The following is a 19659-nucleotide window of genomic DNA, read 5'->3' on the forward strand; positions in this document are numbered from 1 at the left end:
GGGGGGGAGAGAGCACAAGTGCATGATATCAAGACGTTGCCGTCAAGAGGAAGAGAGGAGTGGCACCGAGTGCATGATACAACTTGTCAGCCAGAGTTGGAGTTCATGCAGAGCACACCAATAAGGAATCGTCAGCTACCCAGAAGGAAGCGTGATAGTCGTCCAAGACTGGCCATGGTGGAGATGTTCAACTTGGTGTTGTCTTGTATAGTCCAGTACGTGAAAGGAAGCTTGGGCCTGTTTCAGGTTGGCAGTAGGCTGTATCAGCCTTGCTGACGGACTCGATACGGCATCTGGTTAGAGCCACGGACGTGGCGGAGTATGGCGCACCGATGGCTCAACGAGGTGTCAAGAGAGCTCACGAGGACGCTGCTGCTAGAGCGTTGGATGGACGATGGCGCGCGGCTCGGGAACCAACTTGGCGATAACGATGCCGTAGGACGCCGTCGCGAGACTAGCAGATCAACCTGGAGGCTAGCAGCGCAGAATGAACCAAGGGTCGAGGCTTGAAGCTAAAATGGTCGTCAAAGCAGCGCAGTGGTAAGTAGATCATTTCACGGTGCGGGGCCGGATGGTTGGGGCATCTGGCCGACTGATGCTTGAGGTTCGGAAGAGACAAGCGGCGCAATGTCCAGGGCATTTGCACCTTGAAAACGAGAACGGTGTGGCGTCCATCAGGGACTGCATCCGTCTTTCAGTCTTGTCAACGTCCGTCTCCACGGACCACACCGGCCTGAGGCGACCATGAGGCGAGGAACATGTGGGAATACGCTGCCCGCAAACACCGAGTATCGTCTCCCGGCACCAGACAACTCTTGGACCTTGGCCCAATCTGATGGTGCCTCCTCCGTCCTCCGGCCCGTAGTCCTGCCAGCCCTGCTCATCGGCGGCTAGTTAACCTCGACGGGGACTGTGTTTGTGCATACATAATATGGCCATGAAATCGGTCGCCGGTGTTTGGCCCTAAACTCGCCATTGTCGATAGTCGTTGTCGCTGCAGCTGCTATTCCTTTATGCAGCGTCCAGTCCATCGACTCTTGCGCGAGTACAGCTGCGTCTAAGTGACTGGATGGCATGATCCGGCGGCACTTTTTGCCTTTGCTACCGGTGCCGCCGGCGGTGCCTGTCCTCTTTCCTTTCATTCAGTCCTTCTTTCTTTCTGAGCTGCCCGCGGCCTATGATGGCAATCTGTTCCGCCCGGCGTGTTTCTAAGAATAACCCGGCGGTAAAAGTCGATTGGTTGCTGCATGTGTTCCTGGGAGGGGCTGGACCTCCACCCCAGGCCAATCAACTACCGAGTACTAGTAGTACGTAGTAGTAAGCACATCGGCGCTCTCTCCCCAGCCCTGCGTTGCCCAACCCTGCGTTGTTATCTTCGTGCTGCTGCCCGTCTCGCCAACAGGCGAAAAGGGCATCCGACCCGTGACCGCCATCCAGATGCAAAGAAACATTGTGTGAGTGGGCATACAACCTGGCTCTGGCGGCATCTGGACTGCGAGTCGCTTGCAGGGGAGCTCTTCATCTGCCTGATTGGCTCCCTCAGCTTAAGCTTAGCCTAATTTTGGCCCAAGATCAGCGTCCCTCAGCTTCTGAAACGGCACCTTGGTTGCTTGGCTCTGTCAGAGCCCACCCCGGAGGCGGCTGCCCGCCGGCTGGCCGACTCTACGGCGCTTCCATTCGAAAATGTGGATCATGGTTTACCACTGATCGTTCTGGTCTCAGATTGGCGAGTTTCCTCCTTGCTTGATCATGTCTGGTGGTGGTGTGAATTCTTTCCTCGCTGGCAGCCCACAGACTTCGCCATGGTGGATTGCGCCGACATCTTTGCAGCTTTCCAGCCTTGCGTATTAGCCACTCTTCCAATCGCCTTGCGGCTTCGCACTCTTTTCGGCGTTGCTGCACCCACAGTCGTTTTAAATTGCCCAAGGGGTCCTGCAGCGGATGCATGTCATCGTGACGACCCAGTTTAGTCCGTATCGGCAGGAACTCACAACTCCATTTTGAGTTCTGTTAGGAATCCCTGTCCAGCATGGTCAGACTTTTTGACAGGAAACGAAACCACGAAGCTATTTTCAACCGGTGTCGTCTCCGATTCAGCCATCTAGATAGAGACCAGCCTCGTCACAGTGCCAGCTATGTCCCAGTCCCGGTTTTCAGTCTCGTCGGCTAGACGGGACGATCAAGCAGTAAATTCAAATACTATTCGAATGGTACGTATCCCGAAACGCGGCAACTGCGGGCACTCCAGGCCTTACCTAATACACGAATCAGCTCCCGATCCGTCTCCTCAGCCTAGGTCCAGAAGACGCCGCCGTCCATGGTTGGCGAGAACTGCTACCCTACACCACGCTTGGCAACCCTAAATCCACCCTTTTCCAATTTGGATGGATACTTTATGAAAGCGTGCAGCATCATCCACGTGGTTCGCCATAAACCGTCCCTGACATGTGTGCTCATGAATAAGGTAAACTCGGTCTCACCATGGAACAGCCGGACACAGAGAGTTGTATTTCTCCATGACACTACATGGATAGCATCGTACTGTATGTATGTACATATGTACGTACACGCTGTTGCCGACCAAACTTTCCCAGCCGTACTTGATGGCCCTGTCGGCCGAACCTCCGTCCCAGAGGTAAGGATATGAGTGCTAGCTGCTCCAGTTTATGAGTGGGCCGATATGCAGGTGCGTGGGAATGGAGACTTGAAGGGGTGTGGGAGGACGCCTGCGGACCAACCAGAGCCAGATTGCCATTAATCGTACTCCGTAAACGGGAAACCATTCTGAAGCGGTGCTCCAGGCGTGTTTCATGTTTAGCAGGCCTAGCAACATAGCCCTCGAGTGCTCACTTGTGCCCAGTCGAAATGGCCATTGGCCTCGACATGGACTTGACAAGGGGTCGCACATTGTCAACATGCACGCAAGCAAAAGATGGCTGGTGGCCGGCTCGGTTGGGGTTGGCTAGAAATTCATCAGAGTGAGTCTGCGGGCAATATCATATCAGGTGTCTTGCTTGCCTAAAGCATGCATGTGTGGAAAGGCTCGAATGCGCCTGTAAGACGGAAACTTGGATAAGGGGTTTTCAGGTACTCTTGTAGTGTAGCCCTAATAAATCAGCGGCACGCGTAGCGCATGAAGCCCACATGTTCCCCACTGTTGCTTGCATTGGTACTCCGTACAGAGTACGGAGAAGTCGCAGAGCTGAGTCTAGTTTCTCGTGGCAGTAACACTAGATCTCGACCGTCCGTGTACTGCGTATCCGAAATTGCGAGAAAGAGGTCAGTGAGACTGCCATTGCCCATTCACCATTCGCATCGGTTGGCGAGAAATCAACAGCGGGGCAGCCGCAAATAAAGGTTGCACTGACCTCTGTTGTGTGGAAACATGACCGATACACTTGGAAACATTCACATTTTGATTATAGTTGCCAATGCTGGTCGCGATCAAGTCTTGGCTCAGATGATATTTTGAGAACTCCATTGGTGTCTCCGACCCCTACAGTGGCTTTCGGATTGCGTCGTCTTTGGTTGCGAATGGTTGAAAAGGCGCTCGGTAGCAATGTGCTATTAGAGAACCATAACTTCTCGATTCTGGATATCGGTAAGGTATATGCGTATAGGCCGGGTCGCATTAGAACAGACCAACATCCAGTCGAGACACGCAACAAGACCTAGTACATATCATATGCCCCATGCAGTCCTGTTGCCGTGAACAAGTTGTTTCTTTTTTTGGCCGCCTGGGCCTAATACGTGTAATGCGTTCTCTTTCCTACCTTTGGTGGAACAGAAGGAACTAAACTCGTCGCATCAAGTATTAGTATTATCATATGTATGCTGGTACGCTCCGAGGCCAAGGTTTACTCGATTAATGTTGACCAGGGAGAGACGTAGTAAACTAGGTCAAGGTCGGTACTATTATCATGCACATTGGGAGAACCACACTGGTTGGGGTCGGGAATGCATGGCGGTACTCCGTACTTCTAGTACTAGTGACCAATCCGTGGAGTTGTTAGTTTCCGTCACTGGCGGTTGTTAGATTCAGCCAGTCATCACGTCTCGTGCCTGAAAACAAAGGGTCTGTAGTGAAAAGTGGATTGGCTCGGACGGCAGTCTCAGGAACCGCCGACTGCCAAGGCATTCCACGGATGGCCCGCCAGGACGGCCGATGGATGCATAAAGTAGCTTTCGCAACATAGGGCGTCCCGATGGCGTTTTGCCTTGCTGGAGGAATCAACGTCAGCGAGGGTATTGTGCCTGGCTCTGCTTTTGGTACAGAGACGCGAGCTTTCATAGCTGGGAGGATGGTTCTTCCACTTGCCTTCTCTATCGATTGGTTGAGGTGGTGAAAGGTGTGGACCCCTGAGCGGCTAAGGGGGAACACATGGGCGCGCAAGTCTAAATCATGTTTCATTTGTTGTCCTGATGGCTGAGAGCAGCATTGATCTGAGCAATGATACTGGTCGGGAATTTACTGCGAATTCTCGATATAGCTGGATATAACCCGTAGTTGTCAAGCTTGCCTGGCTATACTATTCAGTAAGTAGGTGGATGAAGATGGTCTCCGAGCAAAAGGATCCAGTGACGCGCAACTCGAGACCGCGACGCATCGACTGCCTGGGGTCCTGTGTACATGTGTGGGTAGGCACAGTCTGCCTCTGTCGTGCATAAGTCATAATGTATGTACGGAGTACATAGTAATGCTACTAGTACAGTATGTATGGCGAGGAGTACAACTTACGGAGTCGCAACGCAGTGTTTTTGCCTGCCAAAGATGCAAGAAGGCGATAAAAATGGGCATGAGTAGTGACAGAGAAGAGCACTGGCCAGCTTCATGATGCAGCGGCAAGGGGGAGGGGGGTAGGAAAAAAGGCTTGGACATTCGAGGAAGCATTAAGACACCCCACTGAGACGATGACTTTCAACCACCCCACTCGCAACGAGATCCCAGATAAAGCTGTGCGTCTAACAGGCTGTGTTCAGTGCAGTAGGAATGGTGAAGGCGGAAGGTAAAGAAAAAAAGGAGAGTTGACGCGCCAGGACATTTCAATGCTGATGAGCACGACTCTTGATAACGTCCCAAAGTTAGGTGAGGGGGAGGGATTGCTCCGCACATACCTACTAAGGGTGCCTGAGGTAATCGAACGTCAGCCTGTCCAAGTTAGAGATGGAAGGAACATTGAGCTGATGACGATGACAGAGGGACGGAAGGAGTCACGCACCGCTGCGCACACCGCACGCCGCACGCCGCACAGGCTCCAAGCCACTACAAAGCCCAGACAATTCGCGGGCTTCTAAGCACTTAGCAGGCACCTACAAGTAAAATTGAAGTAGGGCGAGGCGAGACATGCTTGTGAGGTCAATAAAAAATCTGGTTCAATGTTGTTGGCATTGGGACCAAAAATTGCAGCCAGCTTTGCGCACCCCTCGGGGGCGATGCTCCGTTCTCCGTCCAGCTCAAGTCAATACGTGAATTAGCCAGAAGCTCAAGTCAAAGTACTTTGCGACGTGAAAATACACTGGCAATATTGGACAATGGCAGCACGAATTTGTACCCGAAGTCGCAGCGCAACATGGCTGCCTTTCTCTTTGTGACGCCGCGCGCCGCCCATGCCAGAGCCAATTCATGCCATTTGGTGGTCCACGGTGGTGGCCATTGGCATTGCCCGTCACCACTGACCAGTCCCACGTCGTCGTCCGAGTTCGATTCGTCCACTCAGCGCCGGGGAATCCTCTCGCGCACCAGCTGCCAGTCCATCCGTCCACCAGCCCACCGGCTGTCTCCACACCATCAGAGGGATCAAGCCTGCCCGTTCAATGTTGTTCGCTCAACGGGTTGGACCAAAGACCGGTCCCGCCATGCCTGCCAGGCCCAGATGCCCGTCAGTTCGACTGGTCTCGGTCTCCTCATTGTGCCGCTAACATATCGACCCCGGTCAGCCCTTGCCAGCGCCTGTGCCTGTGCCTGTGCCTGAGCTAGCCAAGTCAGCCCGCGTTGACTCGAATGTGCCGTCGAGCTTAATGTTCCATCAGTCGGCCGCTCAGCCAAGTCGCTGTCGCTCAGTCCCCTCTCCCGTCTCTCCCGCCAGCTGGTCCCGAGGACGAACCAGACTTCTTTGGTGCTTTCCTGGGCCCATGCCATGCCATGCTCCCATGCTCCCATGCTCCCATGGCTCCAGTCCCCTCCTCGAGCCCTAAGCACTTGAGCACTTGACTGTGGCTCCCGGCCGCCGCCGCCTTGCCCCGACGCCACGGCCTCTGTGAGTGCTTGGGCGACCACTCGAGCGACTGTTTGAGCCATAAACCCCCCCGACTCTCGTCCACCCTCGTGCTCCGTATATTCCTCCTCTTCGTCGTTTCTACGTTTATTTCTTCTCCTCCCCCCCCGCCACTCTGATCCTCCCCTTCTCGACCTCGGGTCGTCTCTTTTTTCTTTCTTTTCCATTTCCTGAGCCACGTCGTCCCTCGCGCCGTCCAATCCCGTCGTTGTCTTCTCGTCTTCAAGACACGGTCGTCACTGGGCGCGATTCTCCCCTGCCGCCGTTCCCTTTTTCCGCTTCGAATGCAGCTGGCTGTTTGACGGGATATCGGATATCCATCTTCGGGCCTGGTGACCTCGTGTGTCTTGCATCTTCTTGGCTCTGCTTTCTTTCTTGTTCCGCCTTAATTCGCTTCGATCCTGGCTCCGTGCTAAATCTCTGGCCTCGGCTTGCCTTGAATGCGGCATCCTGCCTCGACGGCCAAAACAAGCCAACTCATCGCGCCCGACCCAAACTCGCTTGATGCAGTGGCTGGGCTGGGCTGTCCCTTTGCTTGAGTGCACCATCAATTTCGACTATCCGGGCTGGTCTCGAATATTTCCTCGTTGCCGTCGCGAAACCGACACAATTGCCAATCAAGGCAGTGCCTCTTGAGCGTTACTTTTCACCTTCCGAAACGCGATTGTTGGTCGAAACATCGCAGCAATCCAACTAGTGTTGACTGTGCATTTGGCTGCATTGCCATCTCTCTCACCACCTACACTCACTCTGTGACGACGGCCAATCATCAATAGGAACTGTCATTGCTGGTTGGGACGAGAGCGTTGGTTTCTACAGTCGGTGGAACACGTGGACACCATGTACTCACAACATGCCACCATGGCACCTCAAAAGCCAGAAACCTTCATGCTGAGTACCGAAGCGCAGCAGGCATTGCCGCACGATGCTCAGGTTGCACTTCAGCAAGTAGATAATTGTATGTTGCAGCATGAAGCAACCATGTCTTGGATGGGTTCCCTTGTCGCTGGTGATTTGTATTTGCTAACCGCTGATGTTTGCAGTGAAATATTTTCTCATCTCAGCGCCAGTTGATTGGCAACCAGACCAGTACATTCGCCGATTTTTACTGCCCACCGGCGAATATGTCTCTTGCGTTTTGTGGAACAATCTCTTTCATATCTCTGGCACCGACATTGTACGATGCCTGTCATTCAGATTCCAGGCATTTGGCCGCCCTGTCAAAAACTCTAAGAAGTTTGAAGAGGGTATTTTCTCTGATTTACGAAACCTGAAGTCTGGCACCGATGCGTCCTTGGAGGAACCCAAGAGTGCATTCCTTGACTTCCTCTACAAGAATAATTGCATTCGGACACAAAAGAAGCAAAAGGTTTTCTATTGGTACAGTGTTCCACATGACCGCCTCTTTTTGGACGCCCTTGAGCGGGATTTGAAGCGAGAGAAGATGGGCCAGGAAGCCACCACAGTGGCAGTCAGCGAGCCTGCGTTGTCCTTCCAATACGACTCATCTCAGTCCTTGTACGAGCAACTCACCAAGACGCAACAAGCCAACTCGTCTTCGTTCAATGCCCAGCAGGCGACATCGTTTTCTCAAGGCCAGTCGACCTCCCCTGTAATGAGGGCCATGGACTCTATGCCACCCCCGAGCATGATGCCTCAAACCATGGCAGCGCCCATGGGTGAACCAATGGACCACATGGTTTCTTACGAAGCTATGCCGATGGCTGCCGCAGTTCCCCAACAAGTTGCCCACGTCAAAAGAGAACCCGACTTCACCCGTGTTCAGTATAACCAAAACGGCGTCCCAATCACACACGGCCATCAAAGACATGCGTCCATGCCTGCCTACGGTTTAGAGTACTCTCCTGCCCCATCCTTCGTTTCCTCTCAGTACGAGGATTATAGCAACCGAGGCATCTCTTTCGAACCAATCACCCCGCCTCAGCAAGCTCTGGGTATGACGGGAGAGCCTGCATATATCGCCAACGAGGAGACCGGATTGTATTCCGCTATCCCCGATCATCTCTCTGGCGTGAACGGCCTCAATGGCATGGTGCAGTTGCCTCCTTCAAACCTGGCCGGATCGCAGTTCACCCGTTCGTACGGCACAAACAATGTTTACTCTGTCATTGAAGGCTCCCCGACATACAAGCAACGACGACGTCGATCTTCGATTCCGCCATCTATGTCGGCTATCCCCGGTGCGCCTGTCCCGAACACTGCGGCTCACAGGCCGTCTGATTTGAGACGATCTGTTTCAGCGTCTGTTGGTCCTGTGGCTGAAGGTGAGGAGTCGGCTGATAATTCTCCTCCCGGACTTTCCTACAGTGCATCTGGTATGTCCATGGGCAGCCAACAGCATAAGGATGTTGTCGATTTGTCTCGACATGGTACGCCACTGTCCAATGTAGATGGGAGCCCGGCACTGAACCCCATGGCCCTTCAGCCAGCCTTCGGAGACGAGCTTTCTCATGACGGTGTCATCAAAGACCACCGCCGTACCCTGTCTGGCCCAAGCGGCGTCATTCGACGGGCTCGTTCAGCTACTGTGATGGAGCTTGGCCCGTACCCCCATAAGTCTCACTCATGCCCAATTCCAACCTGTGGTCGACTCTTCAAACGTCTCGAGCATTTGAAGAGGTAAGTCTCAACTTCTTCATAGCAACAGCACAAATTTTGAAACCCTAACCTTTTTTCCAGACACGTCCGAACGCACACTCAAGAGAAGCCTTACATTTGTCCCCATTGCAGCAAAGCATTTTCTCGATCCGACAACCTTGCACAGTAAGTCTACTTGAAACAGCCATTTAGCTACATGAGCCGAACCTTTGTCGGTAGAGATTTACTAACTCGCATACCTGCAGGCACAAACGTACCCACAGCCGCGAAGATGGTGGCGAGGGTTCTTTCAATCTCTCTGCCGAGGAGGAAGAGGAATACTCGGGTGAAGATCAACTCGGCTCTGTCGAGGAGGCATCCCCTACTTCTGAGGCTGCATACGTTCCTACATCTCTTAATGCCGCCGCCAATGAATCCGTCTCATCAAATAGCATCAGCAACGCCAACAATAGCGCCATGCACCAGCCTCAGACCTTCAACAGCTTGCAAACCCTCAGCATGCCAATGACGATTAGCCAACCAGCTACGATTAACGCCAGTGGCATGATGTAACAAAGATTGATAATCTCATGATACATTTCAGCATTTCTTTCTTTTTTTTTTTTTTTTTTTTTTTGTTACATGACTCTTTCTGGGGTTTTTAGCTCAGCTATTTATGTGAGAAATCACTCGGGTACTCCCGCCAAGTCAGCTACTACTGCATATTATTTCCATTGATCTGATTTTACGTGTTATTATCCCTCTGTTTCCCCATTTTATTCTTATTGCGGCGTCTGATGAGTGGGAAAAGGAGGAGACAACCCCTAGATGTGTGCTTAGTGTGCTGAACGAGGAAGGACGAAACCATCGTCTAAGAAGACCCCAGACGGAGAACTGGGGATTATATTACTCTGATGGAGACACAGGATAGGACGCCTTTGTACATTTATCGCTTTTAACTCGAAACCGGTGGGGCAGACGGGCGAAACTTAGAGGTTAGTCCTTGGCGATGCCTTTGGACGCGCTGTTGTAGTTCAAATGAAACGAACAAAATATGAACCAAATGAAGTCTTTTTTCCCCAATTGCGTTTTCTCCTATTCCTTGTGGATTTGGGTGCATGCTCTGTCAATCAAACAACACCGATGGTAGCATGCTCTTGGGAGAGACCTACCCGAAGACTCTTGTTGCCAACTACTGCCCCAAGTAATGATGCTAAGCTTTGCTCTCGATTTACACTCGCCGCGATCTATCTTCTCCCTTTGCGCCCAAATACATCCCGGTTACCCTCAATTCTTTTGACGTCCCTTTCGCTGATGCGCAACTCGGCACCCCTCAGTCTGCCCACACCCGGTCTATCAACATCACTTCTCCGGCCTCTCGCCCGCCTTTGCTTTCCCGTTTCCCTCTCTAGAATGATTCCATTCTCCTTGGCCTCGCGTCTCCTCTTGGCCTCGCGTGCATCCGCGGCCGCAGCCATGCCCTTTCTCATGTGCATCGGCATCTTGTCCTGCTTATGTATTGACAGCTTCGAACCGAGCGCTTGGACACGTAGGTCTGTTGCCTTTTGCCGCGTTCGACCTGCCGCAAAGGATTTTGGTTGCGCAGCGATGGAGGACGCGGACGAGAGGGACTTGGTGGCGGCGTGGGGGGCGAGGAGGTGCGATTCGGCGAGGAGGCGGCGGAGTTCGAGATCCTGTTTGAGGAGTGAGGGTGCGTCCTCGGGGAGGGTGGACGGGTTGGAGGAAACGGCGGGTTGGATGGGGTTGGGGGTTGCGGATTGGTCTGGGGGCCGCGAGGACTGATGATGCGTTAGTAGCTCTGTCTGGCTGGTGATGCAGGGAGGGGAGGAGGCGGACCATGAATGCTTTGAGTTCGCGCTTGGACATTGACTCTTTGGGGAGCTGGGGGGTTGAGTGGTCGATTATTTCGATTGCTGGTGTATCTTGGTCGATCGACAATCAGTACGGTGAATTGCGAGGACGGGGAGGAAACAGCCTACCGTCGTCGCCGGACTCGTCCTCGAGAAGATCCTCCGTGTCATCGTCTTCCTCCTCATCGCTGCCGGCGGCATCGTCGTTTGATAATCCGCCCCATTCGGAGTCCTCGTCACTGTCACCCTCATCTGCCTGTTCTTCCGACTTTGTGTTGGAAGGTCTTTCTTCGAGTGGTTGGAACCTAGCCTCGAAATGTCGGCGGAGTAGTTCATTCGCGTCTGGTTCAGATATTGATGGTGCGGGCGCTTTGCGCTTGCCTAGGACGGCCATTATATCATTCGTGGTGTCCTGTGGTATGTCGAGGTAATGGTGAGGTGGTACGTGAAAATGTTATAAATTTTTGGAGAGGCTGCTCATGTTCAGCCTTATGCTTAGCGAACGTTAGCGGCGGGATAGACTTTATGACGATGGCCCCACTGCCTAAGTAGGTACCTGGCAGTTACCTTAAGTACGGAGTACTAGGTACGGTTGCCAGGCCCCAAGGTGCTCAAAGTACGGGGAGAACATAACACCAAAACTATCTAGCAAGTACTTGAGACGAATTGGATTCTCATTTTGAAAATGTTCAAGTAGTGAAGCACCATTTTTGGCACATGTGCTAATAGCCATTGCTCTTCCTTCTGTATCGTACATCGAGAACAGGAACCGTTCTGTTTGACCCATTTAACCCAGAACCCCAACTTCCATGGTATCATCCCAAACGCCCGAATATGCAATCGCGCCTCCATTAATGTAATCATAATTTCCCGGCTATTCTGGCCCTCCTTGCATCGTCCTCCCGTATAGCTTCGCTTCTCGCCAAGAAGTCCTGTCGAGCGGCATACGAATCTTTGGATTTGCTCGCCAACTCCAGCTCGTCCTTGATTCCCTCCTTGTCCACATATCCCGCCCAATCCATCCTGCTCTTCTCCACTGTAGTGAGCTTCTTGGCTCGGGCCTCCTTGCCAGCTTGAATTCTTGCGGCAAGCCCGAGATTCAAGTCTGCACGTCCCAGCCTGACGTCTACAACGGGCTCGAATGCAGAGCGGAACGCTTTCCTTGTGGCACGCTTCGTTGGCGATGAATCGACGTCGAGTGTGTCCTGGCCCTGGGACGCAAGGTACAGCTTCGCCTCGGCAGAATCTCTGGCCACAATCTTCTCTTCGGTGTGAACCCGACCGGCAAAGTTGTATGTGCGCTTGATGCGGATGGTGTCCGATTGGGGGTCATCTGACGAGGCCGTTGGAGCGGTCTTGCTGTCGGAAGGCTCCCTTGTATGCTCTCCATTTGCTTCGACTGGCGGGGCACTAGGTTTGATTTGCTCGCCGGAAATCATCTGCGCCCACAGGGCATCCACGTCGATTGTGACGGGACCATTGTTCACGGCGTACTTGCGCTCCTCCTTTCTTCAGAGACGAAAAAAAAATTAGCTTGCAGTCAATCGCATGAGAAGAAGCGGCTGGGAAGGGACGCACTCGGCTGCACGTTGAGCACGGGTCTTGACCAATCCTCCTTCGCCGCCTTCATCTTCGTCCACGGGGCGTCCCTTCTCTCCCTTCTCTTCTGCTCGTTTCCGCCTCTTTTTGCCCTTTGCTATGATGGCTTCATCTCCGGAATTATCGTAACCATCGTCGTGAGCCTGCCCGTCTGGCTCTGATTGCTTTCGTTTCTTCCCGCCTTCTTCTGCGTCTTCGGCATCGGACTGGTCGGACACCGGCTCGGGCGCTTCATCGGGAGCAAAGTCCGAGTCTTGGGACGAAGCATATTGCTCGTCTTCCTCGTCTAGTACTGGACCAGGAGGCATCCTTGTGGCGTAGGGCGGTTGCCGAGTGGTAGTGAGAAGCAGGAGAACAAAACGGCCAGCCGCGTCTGACGTCGCGATGGATACTGGGACAGAGGGCAGCAGCAGCCAATCAGAAGCGAGTATCACAATAGGCCTGGCAAGTGTCTTGTTTGTAAGCGGCTATGCCACTTATAACCACATGAGTTGGAAATACTGATTTTATTTCTGCAGTCTATCCAGTTAGTTGAAAACATCCCTTGTCTTCCATCGAGACCGTGTCTCTTGTTGGGATGCCATTAGTCCGTATTCCAGCCTGAAAGAGGCAGGCCAAGGGGACAGCAGAAAACACAAGACCTATGCCAGCGAGTGCCAAGCGGTGTCTCGTGTGTGTCGGTGTCTTCAATTGCATGCTCTGCGCATTCATAGCTGCACGGGCCTGCCACAATATTTCAATGTGAGGGTCAGGTTACTTCCTACTTGTATTTGTTTTGTATTCGCTCTTTTCATCTCAGCCATGTTGGCAGGCTAAACGTATCCTGTCGTGCGGAGGTGCCAGCTACTCGTCGTTATATGAATGTCGTAGAAAGCAAGGCAGCTGGGACATAAGTTTATACCTGGGGACTGACGTCTATATCGTGTCTGGTGCATCTCTCCACCAGACGGCATCATAAATTCATAATTCACATTTCCATACACGCACGTACATGGTATCCACTCGTGTCCCGTCTTCACCGTACAGAGCTCGCTGCTTCGGGATAAACATGACCTATTACGGAGCATGGCCCTTTGTATGCTGGGAGCCGAGAATATTCTGTTGATGTAGGGTCGGAGGACCGAGGAACCGATGGGCGAGGATGACCTGAAATGGCAAACGTACCGTTGGAGGGCCAGCTTGCAGAGCTGTTTAAGCAGACGGCAGCATGCATTATTCTGCACGCTTTCTTGTTTCCGATTGAAGCTTCTGACGAGAACAGCTGTGGTAATGTTGCATCTGTGATACGTCTTGAACCAAGCCCGATAAATCCCTGATGAGTAGAAATGTTTGTGGCAGCAAATGAAGGGGATTCACGGCGCTTTTGTCCCTCTGACGCTACCATCAAGTAACAAAGTCTCAGCAGTATGAAGGCTCTCCTGGCCTCAAATGCTGTTCTTGCCGCAATGTCCAGCTTATTCACCGCCATGACCGTGCAGAAATGCAGCGCAAGCCACACACTTACACTGCCCAGCGACGACATCGGAAGCAGTAAAATCTCCTATTGGCCTCACAGACCGCTCAAGACCGCAAAATTGAACCAAGGATAACATACGCGGCAACATGGTATGCTACCTCATGCAACCAGAGGCCGGAAATAGTCGTCCGCCTTCAGCTCGCGTTGCTCGTGCAAGTTGAATCGGCCGATTGCCCGGCCTCATGAAATAGTATGTCGTACCAACAAACAACACATACATACACTGTTCTACGGTCCCCGCCAAAGAGACTTTGATCAAATAGCACCAGACTATTTGCACTGTTCCCCGTATTTCTGATGCCCTTTCTGCAGAGTAGATCCCATGTAGGGTTACATGGGAGTGCAAGAACCGACCAGGTCGGTCAGTGACGCCCCCGAACGCCCGATCTTTGAGGGGCCAAACCGGCCCTCGCTCTTTCGGAAGGACTGCATATTTCCCGCCGTTATGGGCACATGGGATGGCATATTGGTTTCGCAAGCTACGATTTGCGGCCGAATAAGCTCCTTTGAATTTGGATCTCGCGCATCCTATTCGATAGCCTGCCTTGACGGTGTAAGTGCTGGCAAGGACAGCAGTGGAGGATGCAGCCGGGATGCAGCTTGGTGACGCATCAGTACCTCTGATGGCTCCGTAGAAACAAGTTATAAATTGAATGAGCAGGACACAGGCCTGGTACCTGTTTGCCCATCTTCTTTCGCCGAGCTCTAGTCCAACTCTCCAAGCAATACCCAAGACAAACCAAAGAAATGGAGTCTCGCGTGGCAGACCATGTTCCCAAACTGGTCGGCGTCGCTCTGGTAGTAACGGTATTATATGTTAGCACAAACCATGAATGCCATTCATATTCTATTGACATACTAACCTCCACGGATGACAGTTTATATATTCCGGTTTATCCAATCCCCTGTCCAAGGTGCCCGGTCCTTGGTATGCAAAGTGGACAGACCTGGTTGGCAAATATCAGTACTACAAAGGGAACAAAGTGTTCTATGTCCACAATTTGCACAAGAAATTCGGTATTGCTTCGTGTCTCTTCACTGCATGTCTGAAGTGGGACTAACCATTTCATGAATCAGGCCCGTATGTTCGGATTGGACCTAATGAGGTTTCCGTGGCCGATCTCGATGCAACGAAGATCGTTTACAGCACCAAAGAGACGTTTCGCAAAACCATATTTTACAGACACTTGACTGCACAGCCCATGGCAAATATCTTTTCGACTGCCGATGTTGACTATCATCGGAAATTGAGAAGACTCATGTCCGCACAATTGTCGGAGTCGTCCTTGAAGTCGCTTCTCCCAGCAATAACCTCCCGCGTAGAGTTGGCGATCCAGAGAATGAAGGAGGATATGCAAACACGAGGCTTTGTGGATGTCTTTAAATGGTGTCTTTTTATGGCAACAGATGTCATAGGCGAGCTTGCCTTTGGCGAGTCGTTCCGAATGTTGGAGAAAGGCGAGGTATGTTCCAGCACCAAGCCAAACTCTTGATGCGGTCGACTTGACAGGACGCTGACACGGTTTGTGCGGTAGAAAAACCAGTACATCCGCGATTTGGAGGGAGTTGGAGTGTTATCCGCTGTTCGAATCGCCTTCCCACGAGTAATTGCTTTGGCACGAAAATATCCACTGCCCATCTTTCAGAAGAACGTTCAACAAGCTAGACGCATTCTAGGCTATGCTGAACAGTCTCTCCAACGCTATCAGAGTTTGATTGACCAGAACCCAGAAGTACCAAAGCAAATATTTGTCACCAAGATGTTCAAGGCCAGAGAGGATAAGAAGTTGTCGTTCTCCGAGATCGTCATAAACGCCCAGGGTTTGATTGTAGCCGGCAGTGATACGACATCGAATTCCCTAACCTATTTGCTCTGGTCCGTCTGCCGGCGTCCTGAGCTCCGGGATGCGCTTGTGAAAGAGCTTCGAACGTTGCCCGATGACTTCACCGAACATGATCTGCGAGAGCTGCCTCTCCTAAGCCAATGCGTCGAAGAGACGCTTCGTCTCTATTCCGCAGCTCCAGCACTACTTTCTCGGGAGGTCCCTCAAGGCGGAGTAGAGCTTGGAGGTTACTGGCTCCCAGGTGGTACCACGGTGGCCACCCAAGCGTACACGATGCATCGACATCCAGACATTTTCCCAAACCCTGACGAGTTTAACCCCTATCGGTGGGCGGCGCCAACAAAGGCTATGAAGGAGGCCTTCATGGCATTTGGTCGTGGGCCAAGAAGTATGTCCTTTAACTTACGTGCTGCCTATGAGCAAGACCTGACCGCTGACACCAACTCAGTTTGTATAGGATTACACTTGGCGTACATCGAGCTTCGGCTCGCCGCGGCTCGTTTTTTCCAGGAATTTCCAACTGCATATATGTCTGAGCGTGAAGGAATGTCGGATGGTGACATGAATGAGACGATCTATTTTTTGATGAGCCCCAAAGGAAAGCGGTGCTTGATTGAAAAAGCATCGTGATGGCCGGGTCACAGCAAGGGTTGTTTGTAGACTGGAACCTAGAGACTAGGTCACTTGCGCAATGCGGAGAAGTCGGGTGAGAGAACGAAATCGACGGGGACAGATGGGCGCGAAACAAGACTGGCGTGCTGTTAGATCGAACCATGTATTGAGCCTTCATCTTGATCAACTACGATTAGTATATATGCGGATTTTAGCTCTCCGATGCCGAATATTGAGAGTCTGGTGTTGATGTCGAGTGGACTCGCACCACGGCCAAGTACCGAGTTGGCCCCACACGTGACGGTGGGATTCTAGTCGCAAAGGAATTCGCAGCTCGAGCTCCAACCCTCGCACTCCCTAAATCCTTCCAGAATCAGCACTCGCCGCTATGCTGCGAAGTCTTAGACATGGCAAGCGACGATGATTTCGAAATAGAGGTTCCCGACTTGGCAGAGGATGACCCCATGCGAGCCTTCCTTCCAGCCTCGTTTGGCAAGAAGTCCAAGGAAGCGAACATTGCGGCCCAGATCGACAGAAGTAAGAGGAACGCGGACGGCAAGGCCCCCGCTGGTGCTCTAGATGCAAGGGTGTCGGAGGCAACGAAACTCCATCCCAAAGGCAGTTCTAGTGATAGCGACGACAGCGACGACAGCGATGACGATTCAGACGATTCGGACGACGGAGACGAGTATCCAGTGTCGCACGAACTTGTCTTGAAGACACACAACCGTGCGGTCACGACGGTTTCCTTGGATTCTTCTGGAGGTCGACTATTAACAGCCTCTCTGGATTGTGTGATTAATTTTCACGACTTTGCGTCCATGACACCAACAACACTACGAGCATTCAAGACCGTTGACCCTTATGAAACGAAGAAATCCGCAGCCACCACAGAATCGCACCCTATCCACCACGTGGAATTTAACGAGCTTTCCGGAGGCGTTTTCCTGTGTGTCTCTGCGCACCCGCAAGCCAAAATCATGTCAAGAGATGGTGGAATTCTCACCGAATTTGTCAAAGGAGACATGTATCTCAGAGACATGAACAACACGAAAGGGCACATTTCAGAGATCACTGGCGGAACATGGCACCCAACAGACAAGAATCTTTGCATCACGTCCGGCACGGATAGCACATTACGAATATGGGACATCAACAATAAGCGATCTCAGAAGGAGGTAGTGGTGTTCAAGTCTAAAGCTGCAGGCTCAGCTGGCAGAACAAAAATGACGGCGGTAGCCTGGGGCAAGCCATCTCAGGGTGGCAATAATGTGCTCGTGAGTGCAGCGCTCGACGGGACCTTGGTCATGTACGGTGGCAATGGACCGTTTACCCGACCTGCGGGTGAAATCCAAAACGCCCACAAGCCAAATACCTGGACTAGCGGCATTGATATTTCTTCTGATGGCCGCATGGTAGTTACACGAGGAGGCGACGATCTGATCAAGCTTTGGGATACCAGAAAATTCACCAAACCTCTCGTCAGCGTCTCTCATACATCTACGTCGGACCACTTCCCTACCAGCAATATTCAATACTCGCCAAACTCCACCAGCATCATTACGGGTTCGGAGACGGGCCATTTACACATTCTAAACCCTGGCAACCTTCGGGCTGAACACGTGACTCCTATAACACCCGGTTCGGCTCTGATTACCGTGAACTGGCACCCAAGGATCAACCAGATTATTACAGGTTCGGCCAACGCTGAAACGCACGTCTTGTATAACCCAACAACATCGAACCGCGGCGCCGTGGAAGTCATGTCTCGAGCACCGAAGAAGCGACATATCGACGATGACCCGAATTTGACAATGGATCAAGGGCTGGGCATGTCTGGAGACGCAATCATCACACCCGGTGCCCTGTCTGGTGCTAGGAAGTCGGGTGTGACTGGGACTGGGCGGTCGAAGGATCCACGTCGACCCCACGTCCCTCAGCAAACTCCATTTCAAAAGAGCCAACCAGACGAGAAGCATGTTGCTGAGAACATCCCACTTGCTCGCATGTTACACGAGGATCCTCGGGAGGCGCTACTGAAGTATGCCGACAAGGCCCAAAATGACCCGATCTTTACCAAAGCATGGAGCAAGACACAGCCCAAGACACAGTACGCAGAGCTGAGCGACGAAGAGGAGGATGGGCCAGACAAGAAGAAGGTGAGGAGGTGAAAGTACAGTGAAAGGCAAGAAGTACTTATCCGGAGCAGGTACCTGGCTATCGCGCTCTAAGCTGTAATATCACGAAATTAATATCGGTGTATACTTTTAGATGGACAAATACATTATACTACTACAGACTGTAGGACTACGACAATACGTACCCCTTTGCAATCAATTGATTCAAAGATTAAGCGCGAACCCCTGCGAGCGATTACGCCCGCCACTAGTAGTACTCCGTACTGGCAGCGGGAGGTCCACAAGGACTAATTTGGCCGAGTTGTGCTTTGCTCGGCCATTTTTGGCATGTATGCACGACGCAAAGGATGTGGTGTGTCTCATGCAGCGTGATGGCGTAGATGAACCGCTTGGATGGCAGCAGCCCTAGCGCTTCATGTATCGACCCAAGTATTGACGCGTTTGTTGCCGGTTTAGGCTTCCAACCTTTGAATATGTATGTATGAGAACAGCTAGGCCGACCTGTAGAACCAGAATATAGCCCCATTATGCCTCTCAACCGACACTCCATGACTCGATAAAGTCCGTCTTGCGTCCTCCGCACGCACGCTGTGGATTATCTAATGCACCGGGGATTAGCGGCTCCGTGACCTCTCCACGGGCCTCCAGGCTTCACGTGACCGCATCAGACCAATCACCGTGTCGCCCTCGAGCATGAGTGGCGGGATTCTGCCTGCGCAGAGGGCGTGCTGAAATTTACCGTGGCCAAGCGTCCACAGACCGCACCAGCCATCACGCTCATTCTTGTCCGTTGTCTTCACCACTCCCCATCATCAATCAGCGAGGAAGCGCGCGCGCATCCCGAAAATCGCCAGGTCCCCTCGCAAACCATCCGCAGCCATCTCCAATCCTCGCCAACTTGGTGTTGCACGCGATTTGCACGCATTCTACGCTCGAGGCACCAGCCCCGACGCGCCGCGTCACTGCATTCACACTTTTTCACTCCCTCGCCATCTCCTGGCCTCACGTCTGGTGGTTTCCTAGATTCCCTCAGTCCCTTGTCTATTACCCGCCCCCACGCCTCGCCGGCCGACATACATCCAGCCCGTCCAACGCGACGGTAGCGGATATCAAACGACTTGCAACACGCTTTTACGACGTGTGTACATTCACTTAGATAAAATCTCTCGCTGCGCAGCGCTCCATTCGCCGAGCATTGACGCGACC

At 52.4% G+C, this 19659-nt stretch overlaps 5 protein-coding genes across 5 annotated transcripts; 3 read left to right on the forward strand and 2 right to left on the reverse strand.

The window, feature by feature from the left end:
• Nucleotides 1-7115: 7115 nt before the first annotated feature.
• Nucleotides 7116-9446, forward strand: MAA_05929 (transcription factor Fst12; the record flags this gene model as incomplete). The annotated part of the gene is made up of 4 exons (XM_007823927.1): nucleotides 7116-7233; nucleotides 7319-8915; nucleotides 8976-9059; nucleotides 9140-9446. The coding sequence occupies 4 exons, from the start codon at nucleotides 7116-7118 to the stop codon at nucleotides 9444-9446; spliced, it is 2106 nt and encodes a 701-aa protein (XP_007822118.1).
• Nucleotides 9447-10120: 674 nt separating this feature from the next.
• On the reverse strand, nucleotides 10121-11138 carry MAA_05928 (uncharacterized protein; the record flags this gene model as incomplete). The annotated part of the gene is made up of 3 exons (XM_007823926.1): nucleotides 10121-10672; nucleotides 10731-10816; nucleotides 10874-11138. The coding sequence occupies 3 exons, from the start codon at nucleotides 11136-11138 to the stop codon at nucleotides 10121-10123; spliced, it is 903 nt and encodes a 300-aa protein (XP_007822117.1).
• Nucleotides 11139-11604: 466 nt separating this feature from the next.
• On the reverse strand, nucleotides 11605-12651 carry MAA_05927 (Craniofacial development protein 1/Bucentaur; the record flags this gene model as incomplete). The annotated part of the gene is made up of 2 exons (XM_007823925.1): nucleotides 11605-12253; nucleotides 12323-12651. 2 exons carry the CDS (start codon nucleotides 12649-12651, stop codon nucleotides 11605-11607), a joined length of 978 nt encoding a protein of 325 aa, XP_007822116.1.
• Nucleotides 12652-15061: 2410 nt separating this feature from the next.
• MAA_05926 (Cytochrome P450 CYP684E1) lies at nucleotides 15062-16333 on the forward strand (the record flags this gene model as incomplete). The annotated part of the gene is made up of 3 exons (XM_007823924.2): nucleotides 15062-15322; nucleotides 15395-16091; nucleotides 16152-16333. The coding sequence occupies 3 exons, from the start codon at nucleotides 15062-15064 to the stop codon at nucleotides 16331-16333; spliced, it is 1140 nt and encodes a 379-aa protein (XP_007822115.2).
• A 389-nt stretch (nucleotides 16334-16722) lies between these two features.
• Nucleotides 16723-18486, forward strand: MAA_05925 (WD repeat domain-containing protein; the record flags this gene model as incomplete). Its single annotated transcript, XM_007823923.2, has 1 exon — nucleotides 16723-18486. The coding sequence occupies one exon, from the start codon at nucleotides 16723-16725 to the stop codon at nucleotides 18484-18486; it is 1764 nt and encodes a 587-aa protein (XP_007822114.2).
• Between the last annotated feature and the right edge of the window lie 1173 nt (nucleotides 18487-19659).

Source organism: Metarhizium robertsii (genome assembly GCF_000187425.2).
Source record: "Metarhizium robertsii ARSEF 23 chromosome Unknown MAA_Scf_2, whole genome shotgun sequence".
NCBI lineage: Eukaryota > Fungi > Ascomycota > Sordariomycetes > Hypocreales > Clavicipitaceae > Metarhizium > Metarhizium robertsii.